The 26,171-nt window shown below is 43.1% G+C and overlaps 1 protein-coding gene across 6 annotated transcripts; it reads left to right on the forward strand.

Moving 5' to 3' along the window:
- The first annotated feature begins 11,741 nt into the window (after nt 1–11,741).
- On the forward strand, nt 11,742–25,429 carry SLC60A2 (solute carrier family 60 member 2). Of its 6 annotated transcripts, none has more exons than XM_084827310.1 (5): nt 12,164–12,256; nt 13,225–13,513; nt 16,026–16,194; nt 18,502–18,618; nt 23,867–25,429. In XM_084827310.1, the coding sequence occupies exons 2-5, from the start codon at nt 13,478–13,480 to the stop codon at nt 25,033–25,035; spliced, it is 1,491 nt and encodes a 496-aa protein (XP_084683436.1). In that variant the 5' UTR covers nt 12,164–12,256; nt 13,225–13,477; the 3' UTR covers nt 25,036–25,429. The 6 variants fall into 6 exon arrangements, with proteins under 6 accessions (XP_084683437.1, XP_084683434.1, XP_084683436.1 ...); XM_084827309.1 differs by lacking the exon at nt 12,164–12,256 and adding an exon at nt 12,564–12,690; XM_084827311.1 differs by lacking the exon at nt 13,225–13,513 and having other exon boundaries at nt 11,742–12,256.
- The last annotated feature ends 742 nt before the right edge of the window (nt 25,430–26,171 follow it).

Raw genomic sequence — 26,171 nt, forward strand, 5'->3', positions numbered from 1 at the left:
GTCCAGAGGTTTCCCGCCTCTGCCCTTCAAACGGAGATCAACTGATTTCACTAAGGCTAAAAACCTCTGGTAGGCAGCTCTCTAAAGTTTCCCTCATTAGGCTCATGCAATTAGCATCTATAAGTGTCATTAGGTTGAATGGAAATAAAGCCCTATCGTCTGTGTGTTGATTCTGGCTACTTGAGGATTTCAGAAGGCAGCAAGGGTGCTCCTGACAGCTTGATCTCCATTTAGAGGGCAGAGGCAGGAAACCTCTGGATTTAAGGGCTAGCAGGCGAAAGTCCACCCCTTTCCCATGGGGCATCGGGGCGCAGCTGTTAACATCGTGCCAAGCGGGCCGAGCGCCTCCTCTCGGCACCCTTCTCCCACTTGTCCCTTCGCCAGCGCCTAGCGTCTCAAAGCTCCAGTTGTCCCTCCCCCTGCCTGCCAGGGTCGCTACCACTCTCATAAATGTGAGCAGGGAGGGACTCTCCCTCCAGCGGTATCTCTGAACAGCACGTGGGTTCCTCTCCCACTGTTTCTATCTCTTCCTCAGAATCAGAACTGCTTTGGGGCTGCATGGGCTCCAATCCAACCCTGACACTCTTGAGCACTGAAAATCCCATACACCTTGCTCGCTGTGGGACTTTGAAAGATCTGTAGAAAAGTAACAATAGAAAACGCATTTGTCACAGCTTCTTCAAAGATAACAGGTTGTGATAGTCTCTGCATCGCTCCCACCATAAGAATAGATGTACAAGGTCCCCAGGAGGACCTGAGAGGCTTGCAAAAGCTGTGTGCACACAGGGTGTGTGTTTCTCTTGAAACGCTGCTTTCAGACCATTTGACCACAGCTTGAAAAACTTCGTAGGACTAACAAGTTGCTGCTGCTTCACATATATTGAGGATATGGGGCAGGAACATGTCTGATAGAGAATTTCACTTCCAAAAGCAGTAAAGAGAGAGAAATGGGGTGAGGAGTAATCCTCAGGAACTGTAGCATAGAAGAGGTCAGAATGCTGTGTACAGTAACTTAAGGTTCTTCCACAGTAGATGTTTAGTGTGGATTTGCTATGCTTTGTTCACGCTTTATGGGGCATCTTCATGAAGTCATCAAATCATTGTCCTCCTATGCTTTCCCTGTAGCTCTTCCATTTTTCCCCTTAGACTGCAGGAAATGTTTTCAGTCTCCCCCTCAAGGGGAGGGGTTTTAACATCTGTGTTGTCATACTGGGCAGATGAACCTATTGCAACTTGGCACACCTTCACTATTACATTCTGGGCAGCAATTTTATCACTTTTAATTTTTAAATCAATCCTCTAATTAGTGCCAAAATATTTTTCTGCTTTAGTTTTTACAAGTTTTGAGAGCAATTGGGCAATAGCGCTTTAAAAAGCAATTTAGTGCAAATTAAATAATTGATTAAAAAAAGATAGATAAAAACAAAATTGCATGCTCAGCTGAATTGGCCTTTCCCTGCCATGTGGCTATCTCATACTAATGTGAATGGAACTTAGCAGCAGGATTTACACACCAAAAAGGTGCAATACCACTGCTACTGCAGTCAACGGCAGGTCTGCTTGCAGTTTACAGCAGAAGAGCAGTGGTTGTGTAGCGCTAGGCGCTACCCATCAGGAAGCTCTCTTAGGGCACAATCCTATGCCTTTTTAGACTAGAAAAAGTTCTGTAACTGCCATCATGCTTAGAGCCAGCTATGCTGGCTGGGGCATGTTGCGAGGTGTAGGACTTTTTTCTGTTTAAACATGCATAGGATTGCACCCATAGAGATGTAGAGGTGGGCATGGCTCATGCTGTAGCTGCTGTATTTTATTCATATCCTAGAGGCCCATTGTTCCTCACCTCATGAACAGAAATAGAAGAAGGGTTACAATAATGCCTGGAAATCACCTGATATCCCACATTCCACAGCTTTCTTGGTTTGAGAGAAGAAATGTTTGTGAGAATTCCAGGAGAAAAAGGAAGCATGCTGGGTGTAGTGAAGCACAGGGCTGAATGTAGACTGTGTCCAGAGACCTTTCCCCACCTCCTTCCAATATTAGGCTGTGTCCCCTGAGAAGACTATGCACAGTGTGAACAAAAGAGAGAAGATTTGAATACTTGCCTGTGTGGAGGAACAGCATTCAAGAATACACGGTTGCAGCGGGACAAATCAGCTTTAATGCACACCAAACTTCTTTCCAGTAGGTCTATATGTGCACCAGTTATATACAGGGTTACAATTTTTCTATTTCCCAGCATATAAATTATTTAAGGGTGCAATCCTATGCATGTGTAGACAGAAAAAAGGCCTACAACTCCCAGCATTGCCCAGCCAGCATGTAGGATAGTTTTCTGTCTAAATATGCATAAGACTGTGCCCTAAAGAGACTACTGCAAAACCTAATTGACCTGGTTAGAAACAGGTCAGTTTGACAATTTATTTGACAATAAAATGCTATTTGTTTAATTTCTATACCACCCAATTGCTGAAGCTCTCTGGGTGGTTTCCAACAATGCATAAGACAATAAAATACAGCATAAAAGTACAGCATAAAAATTTAAATAAACACAATTTAAAACAATTTAGGGCGCAATCCTATTCAGATAGACTGCTGCCTCCGAACTCGGAGGTGACCACCTATCCAGTGCAGGGCAGGAGAAGCATGGAGGTGATTGTTTCCTCCGCACTTCTCCTGCCCTGCATTTGCGGCTGTACAGCTGATTTCAGCTGTCTAGCCACAGGAAGGCGGAGCGGGGGAAGAGGCTGCTGGACAATACATAGGATGCATTTCCGCCTTCCCCGCCCTGGAACGCTCCATTTTGGCCGCTCTGCAGCCCTCTGGAGCGCGGAGCATGGGGCCAGGCAGCGCAGAAGGGGGGGGGGGACATCAGTTCTCCAGGAACTGACCTCTGAGCCTTTGCTCCAAGGTCAGTTCCCGGAAAACCGCATATCCTATGGCTGTCTAGCCACTGACTAGCAGTCATAGGATTGCTCCCTTAGACAGCTTAAAAACAGTTTCAATACAATACTACACCTGTTTAGATGACTGGCATAAATGCCTCATCATAAGCCTTGGAGTAGAGGACAGTCTTAACCTGGTGCCGAAAAGATAACCGTGTTGGCGCCAGGTGGGCCTCAGTGTTCTTATGAACATGCAATGTCCTTATGAGTATTTAAGAATGTGACACATCTATATGTACATTGCGATGCAAATGTTAACATAATCGAGACAATTTTTTGAATGTATAATTCCTTGTCAACAAGTACCCATTTGTGGATAAGTCACTGCCACATGCATCATACATATAAAAATCTTCATACCCGGTTAACCTTTTTATCCCTGAAGGTGTTTTTTTTAAATAAAGAAACCAAAAATCACTGATGTAGAAGACTGCCAATTTCAGTATATCTTTATCTCATTCTGTGCCTTGATTGTATTTATCTAGTCACTGTCTTTACAGTGCATCTTACCCAAATAATCAGCAGTATTTACTGCAGACATAAGTTTGAGGCCCTGGCCAGAATTAAGATGATGATAATTTGCTAGCTAACACAAATCGACAAAATCAGACTCTTGGAGCCAAGCAACATGTTACATTAAATGTGTATTCGCATTAGTATGTGTGGTGTATATTTTGCAAAATGGTAAAACACCTAGAGAAGTTTATTTTATGAGGTGTTCAATTCAAGAAGTAAAATAAATATTTTTAAAATAGCCACAGGAACCCCCCCCCACAATTAGACTGTTGCATCAATGAACAATTTTTAACCTCCCCCCCCCTCCCCTTGTGCTGCAGTCATGATGAAAATGCCCCTACCCCAAGGTTTGCCCTGGGAAGGAAGGAACTATGTCAATAGCAGCTTCTTTTATGTGACAAATAGCAGCTTTGAGTGCAGGGATGGGGGTTAAACTCCCACTACCTTTGCTGCAGTCCTGATCCAGATTGGAGATGAGTGTGGCTATTTTTAAAAAAATCAAATCAGCCATTACACACATGTGAATATGCAGTGGACGTAATGTATAGTTTGTTTCAAAGTCTGATCCTGTTGATTTGCCTTGGCTAGTGTTAAAGTGAGCTCAGAAGGCAGGACTTGAACCTGACACTCATGTCACAGAAGCACACCTTTAAAAGTGATGCTGGGCATTGTAAGAAAAACTTGCCCATGTGGTGTTTTATGTGCATGACCTTGTTTTTAACCCCAGTTTTTGCCTGCTACATATGCAGTGTTAACATGCCAACATGGCAGCTGTGTGGACTATATATCCCTGGTGTGCTAACACTGCATGTGCAGGTTAGGCAGCATGGATGTAATGAATTCCATATACGCAACTTCTTACATGCCCAGCATCATGTTTGAAATTGGGCCTGAGGGGAGTGAATACAAAGAATGAGACCTGCAAAAAAGGGGATACTGTAATGATGAGTTATAGCAATGCCTTGTGCTGGCTGGCTGGCAGCCTCTGCCCCATTCATAGGACCATAGAATAGTAGGGATGGAAGGGGCCTATAAGACCATCGAGTCCAACCCCCTGCAGGAATTTAAGTCAAAGCATCCCTGACAGATGGCTGTCCAGCTTCATCTTGAATGCCTCCAGTGAGGGAGAGCCCGCTACCTCCCTAGGTAATTGGTTCTGTTGTCGTATTGCTCTAACAGTCAGGAAGTTTTTCCTGATGTTCAGCCAGAATCTGGCTTTCTCTAATTTGAGCCCATTATTCCATGTCCTGCACTCTGGGATGATCAAGAAGAGATCCTGGCCTTCCTCTCTGTGACAACCTTTCAGGTAGTTGAAGAGTGCGATCATATCCCCCCTCAAGTCTTCTCAAGGCTAAACATGCCCAGTTCTTTCAGTTTCTCCTCACAGGGCTTTGTTTCCAGCCCCCTGATCATCTTCGTTCTTTGTAGAAGCCCAAAGCCTTCCTGACCTGTGTTGGGATGCTTCTTTGTTGAAGAGGGTGAGAATTCTAGGAGCATTGATATAACCAATGCATATTCACATACAATGAGAGCCAGTGTGGTGTAGTGGCTAGAGTGTTCGACCGGGAGCTGGGAAATCCGGGTTCTAGTCCCCACTCGGCCCTGGAAGCTCACTGTGGGCCAGTCACAGCCTCTCAGCCCAACCTACCTCACAGGGTTGTTGTTGTGAGGATAAAATGGAGAGGAGGAGGAGGAGGACAAAGTAAGCCACCTTGGGTTCCTTGCAAGAGGAAAAAAAGAGGGATATAAATGCAATAAATAAATTTGCTGGCCGAAGTCCTACTTGCATTCCACCCTATTGACAAGGGGGGGGCACCAATAGTACTTAACACAATGAATATTTCAGTGAAATTTTTTCTCTTGACTAAAATATTTTGTCAATAGAATAAAGTCAATTTATTATCCCTGTTGTGCATGTACAACAGAGGTACCTTTTGATGTAACTCTTAATACCCTTTTAAAGACCTAGTTTTAGTGAAAGGTAGACTTATATGAGAACTGCTCTACTAATAATTGTATAAATATATTCTAACAATATTTTTCTACTTCTTAATATTTAAACATGCTGCACATTAAAAAAACAAACCCCAAAACTCACTGAAGTTGAACATGTAAGCTTCCCCATGTTAATTGTGCACAAGAATGTTGAAATGTAGCCAGAATAAGGGAATTGATATAGTTGCAGTAGCTTTATTTTAGTATTAGTTGAGAGGCACATAAAATGATACTATTTTTACGTTAGTTAAATTGACAATGTTCTCTTCAATACTTAGGGGAAATTGCACAACCCCTCTTCTTAAACTGCCAATGAGACCTTCCGATTGATTTCTTCAGTTATCGTTATTAAAGCACATATATTATTGACATTTCTGATTCTGCAAAAAGTTGAGTGATTAACATACGTGTATTTAAAATGACCAATATATGAATTAATGTTATCAGGTTTTTAAATTATCATGATGTTGCTGCTTAAAAATTAGTACATATTCAGTACTGTCAGATAAATATTGCTTTCATAATATACTTTTTAGAAAGTATAGAAAATTTAATAAGGTAACTGCACTATACTTTTATATACAACTGAGTTGTTTTTCATCTGCTTACTACAGGAGGTTACAGCATTTCAAACTTAATGGTGTCTTTAGATTACAGAAATTGTTCTACACTCAAAACATGGGGTCTTTTCCCCTACTACATTAGAGTGCTCCAAGTATTTGAATCTCAGAATTCTTTTCTTCTTTCCTTGATTATGTGTTTGGATTACTGACTATTTTCCATCAAGTGTTCTAATCTGTCTGGGAGTCTGTTGGCCAATTTGTACTGAGTATGGCTGTGCTATTGCCTCTGTTGCGCGTCTAGCTGAAAATGCAGGGTGGCTGGACCCTCCATGCTCCAGCTGCCCTGCATAGGACAGTTGCCAGCCTCCAAGTTCAGAGGCTGGCAAGTTTGGAGGCTGGTGACTCTCTTCATAAGATTGTGCCCTAAATTAAGATGTGCCAGCTTGCTCGTAAAACTTGTAAGTCAGGTTTACTCATAGGAAACATGCCTTGAGGCTTAGTTTCTTTGAAGGTGCCTGTCCAGACATTTTTGGGATGGTTGCTTCTTGCTTCACGAGGTACTGACTTTCCAAGGACTTCTTCAGGTGCCATCTCTTATCGGAGGTTAGCTATCATTACAGCTATTTTTGTTTTTGACGATGCTGCTCTGAATAATACAGAAATGGAACAGTGAAGATGGCCACCAATAGGGATGTGTTGCTGAACCAGCTGCTACTAGTATGTTCTGAGAAAATGGCTTCTATGGGTACACTGCTGGATGGGTGTAGTAATAACAGCAGCAGCAAACACACATACTTAAAACATTGTAGAAATAAAAGGAAAAATTCAACACACTCCTTTAGTCTCATTATCCCCAATTTGGTTCATTATATTCAGTTGAGAGTTACACAGAGCTAGGGACAAGTAGAAATAGGAGTCATGGTTATGCTTTCCCTACTTCTGTTATAATGCGCAAAGAATGGCCTACCCTAGAATCTGTGAATGCTAAGTGATCCCTGGAGCTCTCATATCATGTTGAGGGAGCTGTACCTGGCCCAACAGAAGTGTAATTGTGTAATATTTGAACTGGCTCTTTTATGCCCTTTATTTTCACTTCAGTTTCTTTGGCCTTAACTGAAAGTTTGTAATGCCCAAGTTTAATTAAAACCCATTAAACTTAATGCATGCGTCTGAATGGTTTAACTATAGCTCTTAACTCCCAATAACCCCCTTTCAGTGTTTTAATATGCTTAGTATAAAGTGTTACCTGCATAAAATGTTTTACCTAGGCAGGTATGTTTTATAGTGCAATCCTATACATGTCTAGTCAGAAGTAGAGCCCACTGAGTTCAGTGGGATTTACTTAGCAATAAGTGAGTATAAGATTAGAGGCTGAAGCTGCAATCCTTCACTTACCTGGAAATAAGCCCCATTAAACTCAATGGAACCTATTTCTGAGTAGACATGCATAGGACTGCACTGTTAGTGTATTTTGTAGAGCTTCTTACAAACTGCCTCAGATTTTATCTCTGAAGAAATTTCAGAAGAGCAGCTCTTCTTTTAACGCTTTTGGTAGTGTCTGATTTGTGTGGTTTATTTTTGTATTGAAAATATCCAGCAATGTGACCTAATAAGCCATTTTTATTTCTGTATGGTATGTAGATCTTTAAATACTCATTTGCACTCCAGATCTGAACCAGCTGAACACTCTGTTCCCAGATGTCCCCCCTCCACTTATAAAAGGCTTGAAAAGAGAAACTAAATATAGATTTTTATTCATCTCTACATGTAGCTTTATAATACCGTTTAGATTTCAGAATGGCAAAGATGACCAGAAGAGGTTAAGAATTAAGACTGATTCCTTCTCTCTGAATAAAAATCAAGGGGGAGGGAGATACTTGTTTAATTTGGTTTTAATTTCTATATTTCCAGTCTTTCATAGGAGATCTTAAAATTATTGTGGCTGAGTAATAATATTAAACTTAAGATTGATTCATAAGTTACTTCTGCAGAATGGCAGCGACAACACAAAAGAAGGTACATGCTGTCGGTTGGTTTGGTGTAGCTTGCCCCTGCCCATGACTATACTAATTTTAACTGTGCCAGTGCAATCCTGACTCCCTTTACACAGATGACCTCCCATGCTGAATGATGCTGATGCTGTTCTGATTTTTAGCAGCCATGATGCCACAAAGGAAACATAAAAATAAAGACCTGGAGTTTGTCTAGAACAGGGATGGTAAATATGGGGCCTCTAGATTTTGTTGGGCTACAAACATTGGCTATGCTGGCTGGGGCTGATGGGAGTTGTAGTCCAACATCTGAAGGGCCACATGTTCCCCGTCCTGGGTCTAGAACATGTGAAGATGGCAAATGTATGACTGAGAAGGATTCGAACTCATGTGAGTGAGCATGTCTGCTATTACGTCTTACAGTGATTAACAGTTTGCATAAATTGCCTTAACTTTTAAAATCTGAAGTATTACATTAGAAACTTATGAGATAATTAGTTGTATCCAATTGGTGTCACCCCGCTGAAGGAATGCTCTTTGAACCAGTCAGTGCAAGCTTCCGTTGGCAGAATGGGAAGTGAGGTGATTTTTGGTGATTCCCCCTGCATTATAATAATCTGAGCTTCAAATCTATACACAACAATATAGAATAAAGTAAAGCAACTTGGTAGCATTTTTAAAGCAGTATTTGTTATTGCAAGTCTAAACAATCCATACTTATAACTGCTTTACTTTTTAAAGACTATATATATGTAATGCCGGTGTCTGACTTTATACTGGATCCTACTGATTATCAAATGAATATATAACCAATTAGTACTTTCAGAGACATGTGATTTTAGTTTTAAATGATAAATGGACACAATCCATCAATGAATTAGGTGTGTTTAAGCATGTGGACTCCATGTTGAGTTGTGACAATAATTGATTGCAACAATTATTTCTGCTGTTTTTGAGTAATTATATGGCCTGATAAGGGGTGTGAGGAGAAACCCAAATAGCAAAAAAGGAGATTACTACTTGAGCCAAAGTAATACATTATGGATAAGTTATCGATAATTTACATAATGCTTTATTCTTGATATGAACGTGTACACACCTGCCAAATATATGTTGCCATGTATAAAAAAATGTAATTTTAAAAATCTGCTCTCTGCAAAAGTTTGCTCATGGATACCTGTAAGTGTATATTGTGTGATATGAAAACGTATGCAGAGTCCTATAAACAGTTTACAGTTATGCTTGGTCCATCTTAATAATGCAGTACAATGGTGGCTGAGAATAAAGACCAGTCAGAAATACTAGTGATACAACGCTAAATCAAAATGTCCTTTGTGTAATTAAATGGATGCGAGGGAACACTTGTTACTTGCACTTGTTAATGAAATGAAATATAACCAGTCTTTACCAAGGAAGGGAGATCAGTAAGTACGTCATTTAACATTTCACCTTATCAGTGGAATGTAATCTATTGCAAATGGTGACTTGCAGTAATAAGTCCTTATGTGAACAACATCCACTCCTCACACATTCCTCTTCCCGTATCTTCTAGCTGCAATGGAAACTGCTACTAATAAAACTTTCCAGTCATTATTTACCTCTCTAAACCTAAGGTCTCTCAGCCAAATTGTAAAATTGCAGGATGTGTTTTAACTACTCAGTGAAAACAACGTTGACCTGTGGACAATGCCCTCTAGTTTCGAGCTGTGCAAGTAAAATGCCACAATAGGCAACTTTATATTCTCTTTACATATCTCCACTAAACATATTTAATGCTTAAACTACAAATATACAGCAAGAGTTCAAGCCCTAGCAGGGCTTTGCCTTTGCCCGTTTTTAGGCTGACGTCCTATGTACAGTTGGAAGTAAGTTCTATTGAACGCAAATAAATTTGCCTTCGAGTAAACGCATTTGAGTGGGCTATCGATGCCCAGCCAGGCAACTGTTCTTTCCCCTGAGCGTAGAGCGCACAAACAAAAAAGGCAAATGCCGGAGAGAGGGTTTAACTCAAGGGGCGAGTTGCCTTTCGTGAGCCTATATTCGTCAACACGTGCAGGTTTCACACTTCGATCTGCCTTCGAGCCGCCTTAAATTTCACGGGAAGGAAAACTCCCCCCATAACTCCGCGTTGGGCATTCTCTATTTCGCGGCGCTTGAAAGACCACGTGCACACGAGCTCAGCCAATAGGTGTACTCCTGGACGAAGGGAGAAAGGCGGGACGAAGGGAGTCGCCGCTTGCGCGGCCGCTGCCCGTAACGCGTGGCACTCAGCGGCACCCTCCCGCGCCCGTAGCGGCTGGATTCGCACGCGGCTCGGCTTCCACGTTGACGTTAGGGGCCATTTTTGGGAAACTGTTTGCAGAGCGGTAGCCGTGGTGGACTGTTGCAGAAAAAATAACAAGGCTCACGTGGCACCGTAAGAAGTAACACATTGATTCTGGCATAATAAATAGAGCTTGTGTCAGCATAAATTTGTTAGCCTTTAAGGTGCCAAAAGACATGGCACTTTGTGTGTGTCTTCCAAGGGGAAGTGAGAGTTGCCTGTAGAAAACAGTGGAGAAATCCTGGATTTTAAGGTTCCTCGGGATCGCCCGCCCTCCAACCCCGCAAGATAGTACCAGTTCACCTGAAAATGTAATTTTTGAAAACGTAAACTTGCGAGGCACGGAGGCAAGGCACTGGATTTGGGTTGTACAGTGGGAGTAAGGGAGCAAGTTAAGCAGACTGATACTATTGCAACCTGAGGTGTGCTTTAAATGAGATTTCGGGGTGGGAAAGCAAGTCTGTCTAAAAGGAAATATTATCAGTGGACTGTATCAGTGGCTGTCTGATACACGCTCCCCCCCATCCCCCATATGGAGATCGTGAACTATATTGCCACGGCATTTTTTGGAAAATGTTAAAAAACTAAAAACAAAACACACATTTTTCATACGAAATGAGGCTCGAGTTATTAAGAGCATAAAATCAGTGTCTTTGCAGGTGCTTTTTAAGTGGACGCGTTGTTGCCCAGTCACAACCACCCTGGATTCGTGAATCGCACCATTTATTTATTTATTTATTTATTTATTATTATTATTATTAAATTTATTAATCGCCCATCTGGCTGGTGACCCAGCCACTCTGGGCGATGTACAACATACCATAAAACAATTTAAAACAAAATTCTACCATATTTTTTTTTTTTTAATTCCCCTAACCCACCCCAAATGCCTGCCTTTGTTCGCACCATTGTTTCCTGCGGGCCGATGCAGCTCCCACTTCCGCCCCAGTGAAGAAAAACACAAGAGAAAAGTCAGCAGAATTTTCTGTTTCCCGGCAACTGGATTATTACGCTACTTTTTTTCGCGCTGTCTCTGTGCCCTCTCTTGCTATCCCTCCGCTGACCTGAGCAGCTGGCGAGCCGAGGTTCATAAGAGAATAAGCAAAACAGCTGTTTCTGGCCTGGACGAAGCCGCCTCTATAACGCGGGTCTACTTCTGAGAAATGGCTGGCGAGCGAAGAAAGATTCGCAGGATGCTAGCCAATAGGAGCGTTAGGGGGACCAAACATTAAAGGAAGGGGGGGGTGAGCGTTCCACCGCTACAGCAGCCGAGCCGCGGTTTGTTTATTCCCAGGGCTTTCTGGGAGTTGCAGTCCTGCCAGAGGCCTCTCTGTAGCGGCAAAGATGCCGTTGGCTCGTGGGTGACGAAGTCACGTGGTGTCAGCAACGGCGCGGCGGCGGCGCCTTGGGTAGACATGGCGGGGGCTGCGGAGAGGAAGAAGCAGGTTCGCTTCGCCCGCCTGGAAGAGGACGAAGACGGCGGGGCAGGAGAGGGCGACGACGGGGAAGAGGCGGCGGCGGCGGCGGCGGGAGAAGCGCCCTCGAAGGAACCTCTCCGGGGCTCTGAGCGGCTTGTCCTGCAGCCGGTGGCGCCGGCGGCCGACGGCAGCGGCCGAAGGAGCCGGGCAGGAGGCGGCGGCGGCGCGGGGAAGCCGCAGGCGGCGGGCGCTCCGCGGCGGGCGCTGAAGTGGTGCACTTCGGTTGCGCTGTGCGCCGCTTTCCTGGGCCTGGTAAGGAAGCGAGAGAAGCGGGCAGCAAGCGCGGGTGTCGACGTGGGCGCCTCTCCCTGTCGGCGAACGTTTCCAGCTGCCTCCGCCCCTCCCTCTGCGGCGCAGTCTAAAGGCCCCGCAACCTCCTGGCGAGAGAGCCGTCCGGGGACCAAGCAAACTCCGGTCCTTGACACGGGGAGCGGCGGATAGTCAGCAGGTGCGTTAAACACAGACGCGCACGGCTGCTGACGGGAGAGACCTGCGGGGCGTCTGTTGTCTCCCTTAAAGAAATAGAAACCTCGTCCTAACGTAAAGTTGGCAGTCCTGCTTAGAAGCATAGCATACTAGGGTTGGAAGGGGCCTATAAGACCATCGAGTCCAACCCCCCCCCCCCCCCGCTCAGTGCAGGAGTCCAAGTCAACGCATCCCTGACAGGTGGCTGTCCAGCCTCGTCTTGAATGCCTCCAGTGAGGGAGCCCTCACCTGCCTAGGTAACTGGTTCCATTGTCGTATTGCTCTAACAGTCAGGAAGTTTTTGCTGATGTTCAGCCGGAATCTGGCTTCCTGTCACTTGAGCCCATTATTCCGTGTCCTGCACTCTGGGATGATCGAGAAGAGATCCTGACCTTCCTCTCTGTGACAACGTTTCAGGTAGTTGAAGAGTGCTATCATATCTCCTCTCAGTCTTCTCAAGGCTAAACATGCCCAGTTCTTTCAGTCTCCCCTCATAGGGCTTTGTTTCCAGTCCCCTGATCATCTTTGTTGCCCCCCTCTGAACCTTTTCCAGTTTGTCTGCATCCTTAAAGTGTGGTGCCCAGAACTGGACACAGTACTCACAGTACTCACACAGTACAGAGGCCTAATCTGTGCTGAGTAGAGGGGAACTAGTACTTCATGTGATTCGGAAGCTATACTTCTATTAATGCAGCCCCAAATAGCATTTGCCTTTTTTGCAGCCACATCACATTGTTGGCTCAAATTCAGCTTGTGATCTACAACAATTCCAAGATACTTCTCACTTGTAGTGTTGTTGAGCCACGTATCCTCCATCTTGTAACTGTGCATTTGGTTTCTTTTTCCTAGGTGCAGAACTTGGCATTTATCCCTATTAAATGTCATTCTGTTGTTTTCTGCCCAGCGCTCCAGTCTATCAAGATCACTTTGAATTTTGTTTCTGTCTTCCAGGGTATTCGCTATCCCGTCCAATTTTGTGTCATCTACAAATTTGATCAGCATTCCCTGCACCTCCTCCTCCAAGTCATTAATAAAAATGTTGAAGAGCACTGGGCCCAGAACTGAGCCCTGCAGTACCCCGCTCATTACCTCCCCGCAGTTTGAGAAGATCCCATTGAGAAGCACTCTTTGAGTCCGATTCTGTAGCCGACTGTGGATCCACCTGATCTAGCCCACTTTGAGCTAGTTTGCTCATCAGGATGTCATGGGGCACTTTGTCGAAAGCTTTGCTGAAGTTGAGGTATATGATGTCCACAGCATTCCCACAGTCCACAAGGGAGGTTACCTGATCAAAACATGAGATCAGATTCATCTGGCAGGATTTGTTCTTGACAAATCCATGTTGGCGTCAAGTAATCACTGTATTGTTTTCAGCGTGCTTCCAGATGAATTGCTTTATAATCTGCTCCAGAATTTTCCCAGGGATTGATGACTAGTGTAGTTCCCAGGTTCCTCCTTGTTACCCTTTTTGAAGATAGGGACAACGTTAGCCTTGCTCCAGTCATCTGGCACTTCACCCGTCCTCCATGATTTCTCAAAGAGAATAGACAGTTCCTTGACTATATGACTATCAATCTCAAGCTGCAGTCCTGCCCCTTCAACCTGTACTTTGCCTTTGCCAGGAGGGTCATAGGCCCTCTTTTGGGAGAAGACTGAGCCAAAGTAGGAATTGCCTTTTGTTTGTTATCATTTTGCCATCCTTATTTAATGAACCACCATTTCTTTCCTCTGTCTTTTGCTATGCACGTATCTGAAGAAAGTCTTTTGTTGCTTTTAGCATCCTTGGCTAACCTCAGCTCATTCTCAGCTTTAGCCTTCCTGATACAATCCCTGCAATTCTGTGCTAACTGCCTGTACTCTTCCTTTGTAGCTTGACCTTCCTTGAACTTCCTATATGTGTCCTTTTTTGTTTTCAAGTCATTTCTAAGCTTTTCTGTGAAGCCACATTGGCTTCTCCTGTTGTCTTCCACCTTTTTTTCTTGTTGGAATTGTTTGTATTTGTGCCTTGAGAATTTCCTTTTTAAAAAACTCCCACCCATCTTGGACTCCTTTTGTCATTAGAGTTGCTTGCCGTGAGACCTTATTTGTTACTGTTCTGAGTTTATTAAAATTGGCTTTCCTAAAATCCAGGGTACGCATTTGGCTACACTCGGCTTTTGCTTCCTTTAGAACCAAGAACTCAAGTATAACATGGTCACTTTCCCCCAGAGTCTCCATAGCTGCTACTTTATCCACTAAGTGATGTCTGTTGGTTAGGATCAAGTCAAGGATACTCAATCCTGTAGTTCCTTCCTCCACTTTCTGTAGGACGAAGTCATCAGCACTTAGTGTAAGGGCTGTTTCAAAAGGGTACTGCCCCTCCTTCCCCCATTTATTTATTATTTATTATATGCCTTGCCTTTTGCCAGGATGGCCTTTAGGTAAACAAATTTCAGATAAAAGCTGGATCTGTATTCTGTGGACAGAAGGGCACTGCTTTCAAAGTTCTTGGCACAGCCTGTTTTAGGCATGAGAGAATCACACCCCACTGTAAAGGTGTTCACTTAGCCAGTCTCTGTAGCCCCCTGCCCCCCCTGCTTTATAAGCCATGAAGGGCAATGATCAAAAACACACATGCTCGGTGTCACCTCTCCAAAGATCCTGTCCACATCCTTGGGCTGTACAATTTGAACAGTATCCATTATAACTGGACAAGCAGAGGCCAGAGTTGCATTGACTGGCCTGTACCAACTTTGCAGGAATTTGCAAAGTGTGGTGCAAATTAGTCACAACAGATTTTCAAGTGGAGTAGTTTTTCTTCTCATGGACCAGAATGTAACAGGCCTTTAACTTCCTGGTAAAACTCCATTGGATTATTTTGTGTAGGTGCAGTGGTGGCAGAGAATGATTTCATCATTGCCACGGACTAGGCCCTCAGATGGGTTTTATCCCAATTTCAGTCAGACTCATTTGAGTTTTCTGCCATGGTCACTCTGGTCATTGCATTCCCCGGGGCGCCTTTGAGTTTGGGATTCTTAACTGCAACCATCTCCCAACTAGCTTGCCAAAGGACCGCTCTAATGAGTCTGTGCCTGAGTGGAGATTTAAATAAGGTACGCTGGACCTAATAAAGAGCTCCTGTATCTTAAGAATGTGAGAAGAGTCTTCTGGATCAAAGATAAATTAAGGCAAATGGGAGAGTGCAGGTTCTGAAATATTTTTGTACTAGTGAGAACGATTTTACTGATTTATTTATTTTGGTTGAACTGTGGCTACCTTATAGTTTAACATGGATTCAACTATCTTTCCTAATTGGCTTTTGTTTTATCTAATCTTACATTCTCCCACTGATTTCAGAGGGGCTTACTTCTAAATAATTATGTGTAGGATAGTATAAAGTTGAACCTCTTTCAGCTCGTGGGCTGAATTCCATTTTGGAGAAGAACTTGGGGGGCTGCATTCCAATGGTGGGTGGGGCCAAAACCAGCATATTTTAGCTTAAAGCTCTTACTATTACTAACTAAGCCTTAGGAAAAGCATTTCTACCTTTTAGATTGGGAAAAAAAACTGCATAAAAGCCAAGAAACCACCAATCGGTGGTCAGGGGAAAGATGGTGAGGCCATGCTGGGAATCCAGGAGGGCTGGATTTAGTCACTGGGGCCTAAGGTTCTGCACCCCTGGTCTACAGTGTAGGTCAACTACTGAGGTATTTGTAATTTTCTTCTGCAGAGTTTTATTAATATTTAATTTTCCATTACGTTTTGCTTTCCAGGGCATGGCCATTGCTATCCTAGGGCCTACATTTCAAGACCTGGCTGCAAATGTGAGCAAAAACGTTAGTCAAATTTCTTACATCTTTGTGGGCCGTTCAGTGGGGTACTTCGGTGGTTCTCTGATTGGTGGAATACTTTTTGACTGCATGAATGCCCAACTTCTCTTGGGTAAGTACATTGAAATGAACATTCATTTTGTACATCATTGCCCCGACCTAGGTAGCGTCTGCATACATATCCATACTTGGATGGGTAACCACAATCACAAATATGGTATAGGAGCCAGGGCTTCATGCATGGAAACGTACCTGTGAGCTGACCAGGAGGGGAAATGGGGCAGGAATGGATTCAGTCCCTCTCCCACCACCTTCCTGCCAAACAGCAGATTGGTGTTATTCAAACTTCATGAAAAAGTGTGTCCCTTATAGAGATCAGTCCGTTTTCACTCTATGTCAGTTTCACATGTGTGGAGATATAAGTCTGTTCCATCCCATTTTTTAAAAACAACAACCCATAATTCACATTTAAATTATATGCAGTTTTCTCTAAAATACACAGTTTTGTATGCATTTCCCCACAAATACCCATTTTTGTACATGTTTTTGAGCTGAAAACTGCATTGCAAAATTACGAGAAGTGCACAGTTTGAAATCTAACTATGTTCTGATCCATGTACTGGTTCGGGAAATGCAAATTAGATTGGTTCACTTAATGATGTGGACTAAATAAAATTATCCAGAATCCCTAGTCTTTTAAAGTTTGAGGGCTGCTTTTATACTGGCATCACTTTCACCATCCTATTCTGCATTACTTGGAGAAGTGTCAAGACTGAACTCCGACAGCATTATTCCAGACCCTAACAGAATACATCACTTGGGTAGCAATCCTGTGGCCCCTAGACATTGTCTGAGGGGCCATAGGATAGTGGGGATTCCTCCCCCTCTGAAGTCAGAGACAGCACTCTGACTTCAGAAGGGTGAGTTGGCAATCCGACCCCCCTTCCTTGCCCCCTTGTAGCCGGCCCAGAAAGAACTGCACCAGTTGGTCTCCAAGGTCGGAAAATCAACCACAACGGGAGGAAACAGGGGCTTTCCAATGGGTTGGGAGTGGGAGAGACTGGAGAGACCAGGATACAAGCTATCCTGAGCCTCTTCCAGCCTCATTCCCTCCCCATTCTGAAACGTTGTTGCTATACAGGCAAAAAAAGGAATGATCAGAGGATGGGAAGGCAAAGATCGCCTCCACCGCTCCTCCTGGATTGGATACGTGGAAGCCTCTGCGTTTGGGTCTCTGTTTTGCAAGGGCGCAACCCATAGGATTGTGCCCTTAAACTGTGACCCAAATAGTAAGGGACAAAAGTAGCTGGAATGCTTTGATACTTTTCCTGCAACAGTTGCTTCAACTAAAGAGGCAAGTCCTTGTTCAATGTTAAAAGTGGTTGCCTCTTCAACAGTGGGAAGCCAAGAAAGTTCAACTTCATGGGTTGTTTTCATTACTTGCATGCCAATTACTTTTTTAGATGGTTGCTTCAAATTGCAATCTTTTTGTGCCCGTACTCAGGTTTTCCTAATCCTTAAGTCCTTATAAAAAAAGTAGCGTTTCAAACATTCCTTATAGATCAGGGATGCTGAACCTCTTCCAGCCCGATTTCCATTTCAGAGAAGCTCTCGGGGGGCACATTCCAGTGGCTGGTGGAACTGACGGCAAAAGGGGCAGGGCTAGAACACCAAAAACGCCAGCCTATTTTAGCTTAAAGCTCTTACTGCCAGTAACTAAACCTTAGGAAAGGCATTTTGACCATTTAGAATGGGGGAAAAACTGCACAGAATCCAGGAATCCACCACACAATTGGTGGTTGGGGGAAAGGAGGTGGAGCCAGGGGAAGTGGACATGCCCATCTTTGCAACCCCAGGAGGGCCGGATTTGGTTCTGCACCCCCATTTTAGATGTTTTGGGTACAATCCTGTGCATGTTTAAACAGAGAAAAGTCCTACAACTCCCAGCATTTCCCAGCCAGCATGGCTGTAGGATTTTTCTCTGTCTAAAAATGCATAGGATTGCATCCTTAGTTGATCGAGTACATTTAAAAATACTTTAATGAGTTTATTGCTGCTAGGACTCTTATATTACATTTGTATTTTAAACCAGCTTTGTTTACAAATATATATTGGCCAGCATCTGAAATTCTGTGTGTGGTTTTCTGCTCATGCTTTTCAACTCCCCCCTTCCAGCGGTAACCCCCTGGAAAGCACTGAAGTGGCCTCCTTCTCCCAACTTGCATGGAAGTACTTTCCACGCATTGAGGTATTTTTGATGTCAAAATGTAATAGTAATGAAAACTACAGGCTTTTTTATGACTCAGTAATGCCTACAAATGCAAATCTAACTTAAAATTTTCATGGAATTCCAAAAAGTCCAATATAAACATGGAACTGAAGTTACCATGTGAAATGTGTTTTTATTTCTACCTTGTAGGATTATCTATGCTGGGTACAGCTATGGGTCTGTATGCCATCCCATGGTGTAAGAAAGCGCTCCTGTTAACATCAATGATGTCTGTCATTGGTTTTGCAATGGGAGTCCTAGATACAGGTAAACAAAAAACTCAACTGTTTTCTTGCTGCAGGATGTCCATCATGTTGGATATGATTAAATTAGGAGTGTGTTGCATCCCTTAATTATAAATTAGTGTGTTACTAACATCTTGATGCTAAGTGCTTTCCACCATGTGCACAGAGCATTTGAACCTGCATGCTGTCCTACTTGTTTCAAGTGATGGCCAAATTACAGATGGCACTTGTATGTGTAGCTTTTCTCTAATATTTTTTGTGGGGGTTTTGGTGGGGTGGGGGGAGGGTTACATGACTGAGTATTGTGTGTAGTTTGGCCCTATGGCTTCTGTTTCATGTGCATGAAGGAACACACATCCAGACCTGCACCCATTGAAAGGAAGAGGGTATTTCTGTGTGTGTGTGTGTGTTTGTGTGTGTACCCACACCCAGTTACAACGAAATGGATCAGGGTCATTCTATGGGCTGAGAGTGGAAACCAGCCAAAGCTTAGCTCTTTTAAATGCTATTGATCTTGGTGAGTGGACTGGGAAGTCATTAGCTGTTCAGAACTAGATAATAAATCCAATTTTCAGCTGTCAAAGACCAAACCATATTGAAATTAGTAGAGCTGGAATGTTATGGCCAGACAACAAAGAAATTATTCTAGGTTTTAATCTACGATGACCTAGTTACTGCTGTGTCATAAAAACCCTCATCAGAGTTGAGTTGCCTCGTCTGAGTGGTTTGAGAGGTGAATAACTTTGATGACAGAGTTCTGGATAGAGATGAGAGGGATGAAGTATCACAAAGGAAGTCTGTAGACAAGAAAGTTATAGCAGTTGAGGTGAGGGGATGGAGAGAAAGGGTTCTGCAGTGCTTTACAGGGAGAAATGACATTATTTGGGCTGCGTTAGGAATAAGAGAGACAGAGTTGAAGATGGTCAAACTGTGGTGACTGTTAAATGGATAACAGATCATATAGAAGGAGAGGAAGACTTGTGAGAAAATATGAGAAGTTCCTTCATGGACATAATGCCTGGGTTCACGCAACATGACAATGCATACTCAAGGTTGAGTAGAAGTTGAGTGTGGGTTGTCGAACCGTGGGTTGTTGTGTTGTGTGAACCCAACTGAGCTAACAAACCAAGGTTAACCATGAAGAGAACCCATGGTTTGTCATTGTTGTTGGGTTGTGTGAACCTAGCCAATGAATTCAGGATGGTGATGAGACATCAAAGTGGAAATATCAGGTAGACAGTTGGAGATAGAGTTGGGTGGGGTGTTCCTAGGCAAAAGAGGTTGTGTTGGTTGTCATCAGTATATATTGATCAGGTTAACCCAAGGAAGTTGTTGAGGCAGAATGGCAAGAAACCAAGAACTGATCTTTGAGAGATTCTTAACAGAAGAGGGGAAGGATAGAGAGCTGCTCCCAGTAGAAATGTTGAATGAGTGATTAGACTGGAAGGACGAGATCCAACTGAGGACAGAAGCAGAAACCTACAGATGAAGAGGGTCGAGCAGGAAAAGAGTGATAGCAGTAGTGAAGATGGCAGAGAGGTCAGAGTGGCTGAGGACAGAGCAGACACTTTTGTATTAGGCAATGCGAATATAGTATTTTTGTGAGTATTGTTTCAGTGGAGGGCAGAGGGCAGAATCCAGATTGTAGAGGATTAAGGGAGGAATTGGAGGTGTGAGGAGATGGAGTGGAGACACTGGAAGTAAGCAGCATGCTTCAAGGGTTTGGAAGCAATACTTAGAAGAAAAATAATAAGGTAGAGGGGCAGGATGGCTTAAGAAAGGAGGAAATGGTGGCATATTTGAATATGTTTGGGAAGGAGCCAGATGAGAGGGATAGTTTGATGTGGTTGAGAGGAGGATCGTGGAGGCATGCAGAGCGGGTAGATGAGGACAACAGGGTAGAGTGAATTGCAGGGGAAGGAGGATAGGGTTGGAGGGGCTTGAAGAGGAGGGAAAAGGTGGAGGTGAAGTAGTAAGAGAGGACTGAGTTATAGTTTTGATGTTATTGGTGAAGCTGAAGGCAAGGGCCTAGGTAGAGAGTGAGGTGTAAAAAGTGGCAGGGCAGGCTTTTATAAGGTATCAAAAATAGGAAAGAAGTGTTGAGGATTCTTAGAGTTAGTGTGGATCAGGAGGCTGTAGGACCATTGTTTAGACAGGAAGAATATAGAGACAAAGAGGATGAATTTAGCCCTCCCGTACCATTTGTTTTGACTATCAATCTGCTATTGGGGTCCACTGGACCCCTTTAAAGACCTAGCTGGAAATAAAAAGATTTTTTTTAGTTTCAAAATGACTCCAGTTTAATGTTAAAAACCACATTTTTATTAGTATTGCTTTCCAAAATGCCTATACAAAAACTTTTGGGTTATAATGGACTCCGCAGTGTTAAGTCAATTGTTTTAACAAAAAAGTACATACAAAAACAGTGAGTATGTATTTGCTTTGCAAGGGGCAAACAAACCTGTGACATATAACTGGGAAAAAGATACAATCTAGCTGTTGGGCAATCCTCATTGAACTATCAGGAAACCCTGGAGGAGAAAACAGAAGAGAAACAAAACAGAAGTCTAATACTGGGCTCATAATAAATAATGGAAGCATTCAGATGTACCCCAATAGCCTAGTAGGGTGTCGAAAAGTTTGCAATATGACAGTGTTACTTGGGGCAGAATTAACCACCTAGGGTAAAATTTACTCTTGCATTTAAATGGACGTCTGCAGTGCTTTGTAATGGGTTTTTTGTGCACACAAAAAAAGTTACAGCATTTGTTTTTACCAAAAAGAATCTACTGAAGTAGTATAACCACACAAAAAGCAGACTTTATCATACGGGCAAAATGTGAAGTTATATTCTGTACTCTACTTTGAAAGATTGCTGGGGATAGATGAACCCCAATTAGCTTGGGCGTTTGATAGTTTCACTTTACCATTCATTTCAATAGGAGTCAATGCCTAAATAATGTAGGAAGTTATTTTTTTTTTTTAAATTGCAAGTTGGGGGGAAGCCGGAACACCACTACTAACCTTACTGTTGAGAAGTTCATGAAGTGAAAGAATACGAAGTGCTTCAGATTTGTTTAAAAGTTTTTACAAATATTGTCGACAGCTGCTGGGGTCCACATCCTCCTTTGGAGAGAAAGCCACTGCTTATTGGTAGAACACCCGTGGTTTGTATACAGAAGGTCCTCGACTTGTTCCCTGGCATCTCCACGCAAAGGATTAGCAGGTGTTGGGAAAGATACCCACCTGAGATTCTGGGATGCTCAGTCAAAGCCAGTCAAAGCTCTGGGTTAGAAAAATGGTCAGATTCCCCGATTAGATGGACCAATGTTCTGACTCAGTTTAAGGCATCTTATTTATTATTCAAAACATGTATTATTCCTTATTTCTTTATACATTCATTCAAAGCGTCTTATAAGTTTTAAAACATTTTCTTATGGGAGGCTGGTTAAACAAGGAGCAAGGGATTAACCAGGGCAGAGACATTGTCATTTATGTTTGCTGCCTTGCTGCTTCATTAAATTGCTAGGAGCAACCCTCACTGGTGTACAAAGCATGGGAACTGAGTTGCAACTGTAACCAGACTTTCCAAGGTGAATTCTGAATTGCCCAATCCAGAGCGCTGGTGGGAAAAACTTGCCATCCTTGAGGCACTACCAGTACTGATAAGCAAAAGAATGGCATTGAAGGATAGTAACCTCCCCCCAGTATTTCTGCACAGCACCCTTGGCGTTCTAGAATCTCACACTAATTTGTACATGGAATTCAATGTGCACTAATGGTGAAGGACCAATTCAGTGTAACTCCCTATGTTTGCCTTCCCCAGCTTGATGCCGTCCAGATGTCCAGCTCCCATCAGCCCTAGCCGGCATGGCCAATGGTCAGGAATGTTGGGAGATGTAGTCCAAAACATCTGGAGAGCACCAGGTTGGGGAAATCTGCCTTATTCAGTCTTGCATACCACATCAGTGGTAAAGATCTGTCCTAACCTAGATCCTGTCTTGTTCTCTTTGGTTGTGAAAAAGCCCTCCCCCGGATCCATGGTTTTAGAAGAAGGAATCTTGAATCCTTGTTAGTTATTCTTTTCTCAGCCCCCCACCTATTACCCTCTCGTCCCTGTTTCCTTCCATAGCATCTGTACATGTTATATTCCTATTGGGTTGGTCACGGCTGCTAAGGAGAGTACAGCCTCATGTTTCCCTTCCGAACTTTCCAAGAAAAAGCTTTAGGGCATACAAAGTAAACAGACCTGTAAGGGCCTTGTTAGACCCTGATCTTCATTGCAAGATCACAGAAACACAGCTGGAACTGAGACCTACAGCTTTCCAAACCTCCTCCTTAGATCCCTTTTCCTCTGAAACACGTAAAATATCTTTGCTTCAGTCTTCCTTTGTTCCTTTCACTGCTGTAGTGATGGCCACCAGTTTGGATGGCTTTAAAGGGAGTGGACAAATTCATGAAGGATAAGGCTATCAGTGGCTACTAGTCTTGATGGCTATAGGCTACCTCTAGTATGAGAGGCAGTATGCCTGTGTACACCAATTGCTGGGGAATATGGGTGGGAGGGTGCTGTTGCATTCATGTCCTGCTTGTGGGTTTCCTGTGGGCAGTGTGCTGTGTGAATGCTGGACTAGATGGACCCTTGGTCTGATCCAGGAGGGCTCCTTTTATGTTCTTATTTTCTGACTATGCTCTGTCAACTCTCACATTGCCCCACCCCATGTCATTTACATTCCAAATATGCCTCGTTGTATCTAGGCCTCTAACAATGCCTGCCAAATCCTTAGCACCATCCCTGTTTCCTTATTTGGCAGCTGTAGCTCACGCACCTTTGTTGCTCCTTTCTCTTTCTACTTCCCGGCTCTTGAATGGTTGCTGGTCTGAGCTTAACTGTGAAATCTAACCCCCTTTCTGTATTAAAGCCATATATTTATTATTCCGTAATAAAGCCTGTGTTCTTTGGATCAAACCTTGGTCTGTATTTAATTGCTAATATCCTTAAAGCACAACCTCCCCATGGTGCACCTCAACTGTAGCTCCAAGATCTCTTTTTACACGTGTCTGTAGCAACAAAGGAGAAGAAGTGGGAACAGAAAATAGTTGGTGGTATTGCCTTTCCTTTGTGCCATCCCCATCAGCTTTTTTTTTTTTTTTTTTGGCTTATTGGCATCTTCATCAGCTAGAATCAAGTTGATCTCAGGTGACATGTAGCTTTAAGAAACCATTCTTTATGTGAAAATGTGACCCCAAATATTTTCTTTACCCTACAGGTGGCAACGTTCTTGCTTTGGACACATGGGGGACAGAGGCTGGTCCACATATGCAGGCCTTGCATTTCAGCTTTGCCCTTGGTGCTTTTGTGGCACCTATTCTGGCCAAGGTGGCACTGGGTGGCTCTTCTGCCGTGACTTCTCTTCCTGCTGTTACATCACTGCTGAAGCTGCATCTAAGCTTGAATTTTATGTGGTCTTACGTTGTGATAGGCACTTATCTCTTGCTTGTGGCATTGCTTTTCTTTATTTTATATTTGAGGAGCGGTCCTGTTCGAGACAGAGCAAAGCTTTCTGTGCAGAAATACCAGACTGCGAAATACCACCATGCCCTCATAATTCTCCTCTCGATGTTTTTTTTCTGGTACGTAGGAGCAGAGGTAACTTACGGTTCTTACATTTTTACTTATGCAAAAACCTATGTTGGTATGAAGGAGAATGAAGCAGCAGGGTTGAATTCTCTCTTTTGGGGAACATTTGCAGCTTGCAGGGGACTAGCAATCTGTTTTGCTACATGCTGTTATCCTGGATCTATGATCCTGCTGAGTATCATAGGCTCTACTGTATCGTCACTGTTCCTGGCACTCTTCAATACACACTCAATATCTCTGTGGCTTGGCTCTGCACTCTATGGAGCATCAATGGCTACTATCTTCCCCAGTGGCATTTCCTGGATTGAGCAGTATACTGCTATCCAAGGGAAATCTGCAGCATTGTTTGTAATGGGTGCAGCTCTGGGGGAAATGTGTATTCCTGCAGTGGTTGGCCTCCTTCAAGGATACTTTCCCACTCACCCTGTACTCCTGTATGCTGCATTGGGAGCAGCCGTCATGACAGCAGTGCTGTTCCCTGTGATGTATAAATTAGCTACATCACCCTGCAATGCTAAACTGAAGCATGTTCGAGGTAGTGAACTCCAGGAAGCCTTATTGTCCAGCTCTCATCTTGAGGATGATGAGGATGGCAGAGAATGGAATGAAGCAGACTTCGAAGTAATTGAGATGAATGACACTCTGCACAACTGTGTCATAGAAACACCTAAAATCATCCAAGGGGAATCTACAGCTGCCACGTCCAGCCTTCCTCCTTCAGGAAACATATCATTTAATACTTTTCCTGTGCTTGCTATCAGATCCCCAAGACGAAAGAATTCAAGTAAAAATGACTAAGGTCTTGTTTAAGAACAAGAGGTTTAATAGGTTTACTCTAAAATGATAATGGCGGGAAGCTTGCTAAATCCCAGTTAAGGTTGTTTTACAGAAAAGTGTGTGGGAGCAAGTATCAAACAAGAATAATGTAGCAGAGCCCATTTTTGTGAGCATGATGGTAAAAACAAGGCAAGGCAGAATGTTTCCTGAAACTTCATTGTAATGGTTCTTCAGGGAGGTGGGATGCATTTACTCTGAGTAGCTTAAAACTTGTGTTGTGGAAGGGATTCATATGCTGCAATCATTATAGACTTCTTAATCCTTGGCCAAGGGAGGTTATATTTGATTTAAACCATGCTGTAATGTTTAATAAGCACAGTCTGTGGGTTGGGGATTAAAATAAGTTTGAAGAACAGTATGGGTGGTCCTCATTCTTTTCTAGTTGTCACCCCTGTTCCTGACCTTGAGTCCCAACATTTCCTTAATGTAGCTATCTAGATTTACACACACACTCACCTTAAAAATGCTGTATTGCAGCTTTTCCAAACAGCATCTTATTATCTGTGTAAGGCAAAAGAATCATCGCCGATGAAAATGTTTAATTTTCATCACATTATTTGCAAACAAGATGTTGCTTATAATCAATCTGCTTCAAGTGTGTTGGAAAGATTACTTTCTTAACCAAGATATTCCTTAATGCTTATTTGACTGGTACATTTTCTGGAAACAAGATGAACCCAGATATATTAAAGTGTGGTATAGCCTATTCCTGCTCACTTAGTTTAAGGTCATATCATTTTGTTAAAAAGCAATTTATGAAGTAGAAGGGGCAGACTGTAATTTAAATAGCTGTGGGACAATTTCATGCCTGTGTTCAGGAAATCTTAGTGGCATCCTCTTCATGAACTTAGCCTCAGTAATGCCACATGGTGGAGCTGCTCTTGCTAGAGTGTGCAGAATGTGATTTTTTGTTTGTTTATTGTAACCACAAGCATGCACCAGGAGAGGAATGTGCATGCTACATGACAACACTCAAAAGTGTAATGGAAGTTATTGCAGTATGCTAATATTTGATAGCAAATACTGAAATCTAAGGCTCTCCACAAATTTAATTTTAATATTTTGGATAATGCGGGGTTTTCCAGATGAACAGTTTT

The sequence above is a fragment of the Heloderma suspectum genome, chromosome 1, assembly GCF_057233095.1.
Source record: "Heloderma suspectum isolate Gila_16-S chromosome 1, 16-S_ref, whole genome shotgun sequence".
Classification (NCBI taxonomy): domain Eukaryota; kingdom Metazoa; phylum Chordata; class Lepidosauria; order Squamata; family Helodermatidae; genus Heloderma; species Heloderma suspectum.

Coding starts and splice junctions, on each gene's coding strand:
- SLC60A2 (XM_084827308.1), top strand. CDS start 11,746: ATGGCGGGGGCTGCGGAGAGGAAGAAGCAGGTTCGCTTCGCCCGCCTG. Junction 12,061..16,025: donor GCGCCGCTTTCCTGGGCCTG/GTAAGGAAGCGA, acceptor TTTGCTTTCCAG/GGCATGGCCATTGCTATCCT. Junction 18,619..23,866: donor AATGGGAGTCCTAGATACAG/GTAAACAAAAAA, acceptor TTTACCCTACAG/GTGGCAACGTTCTTGCTTTG.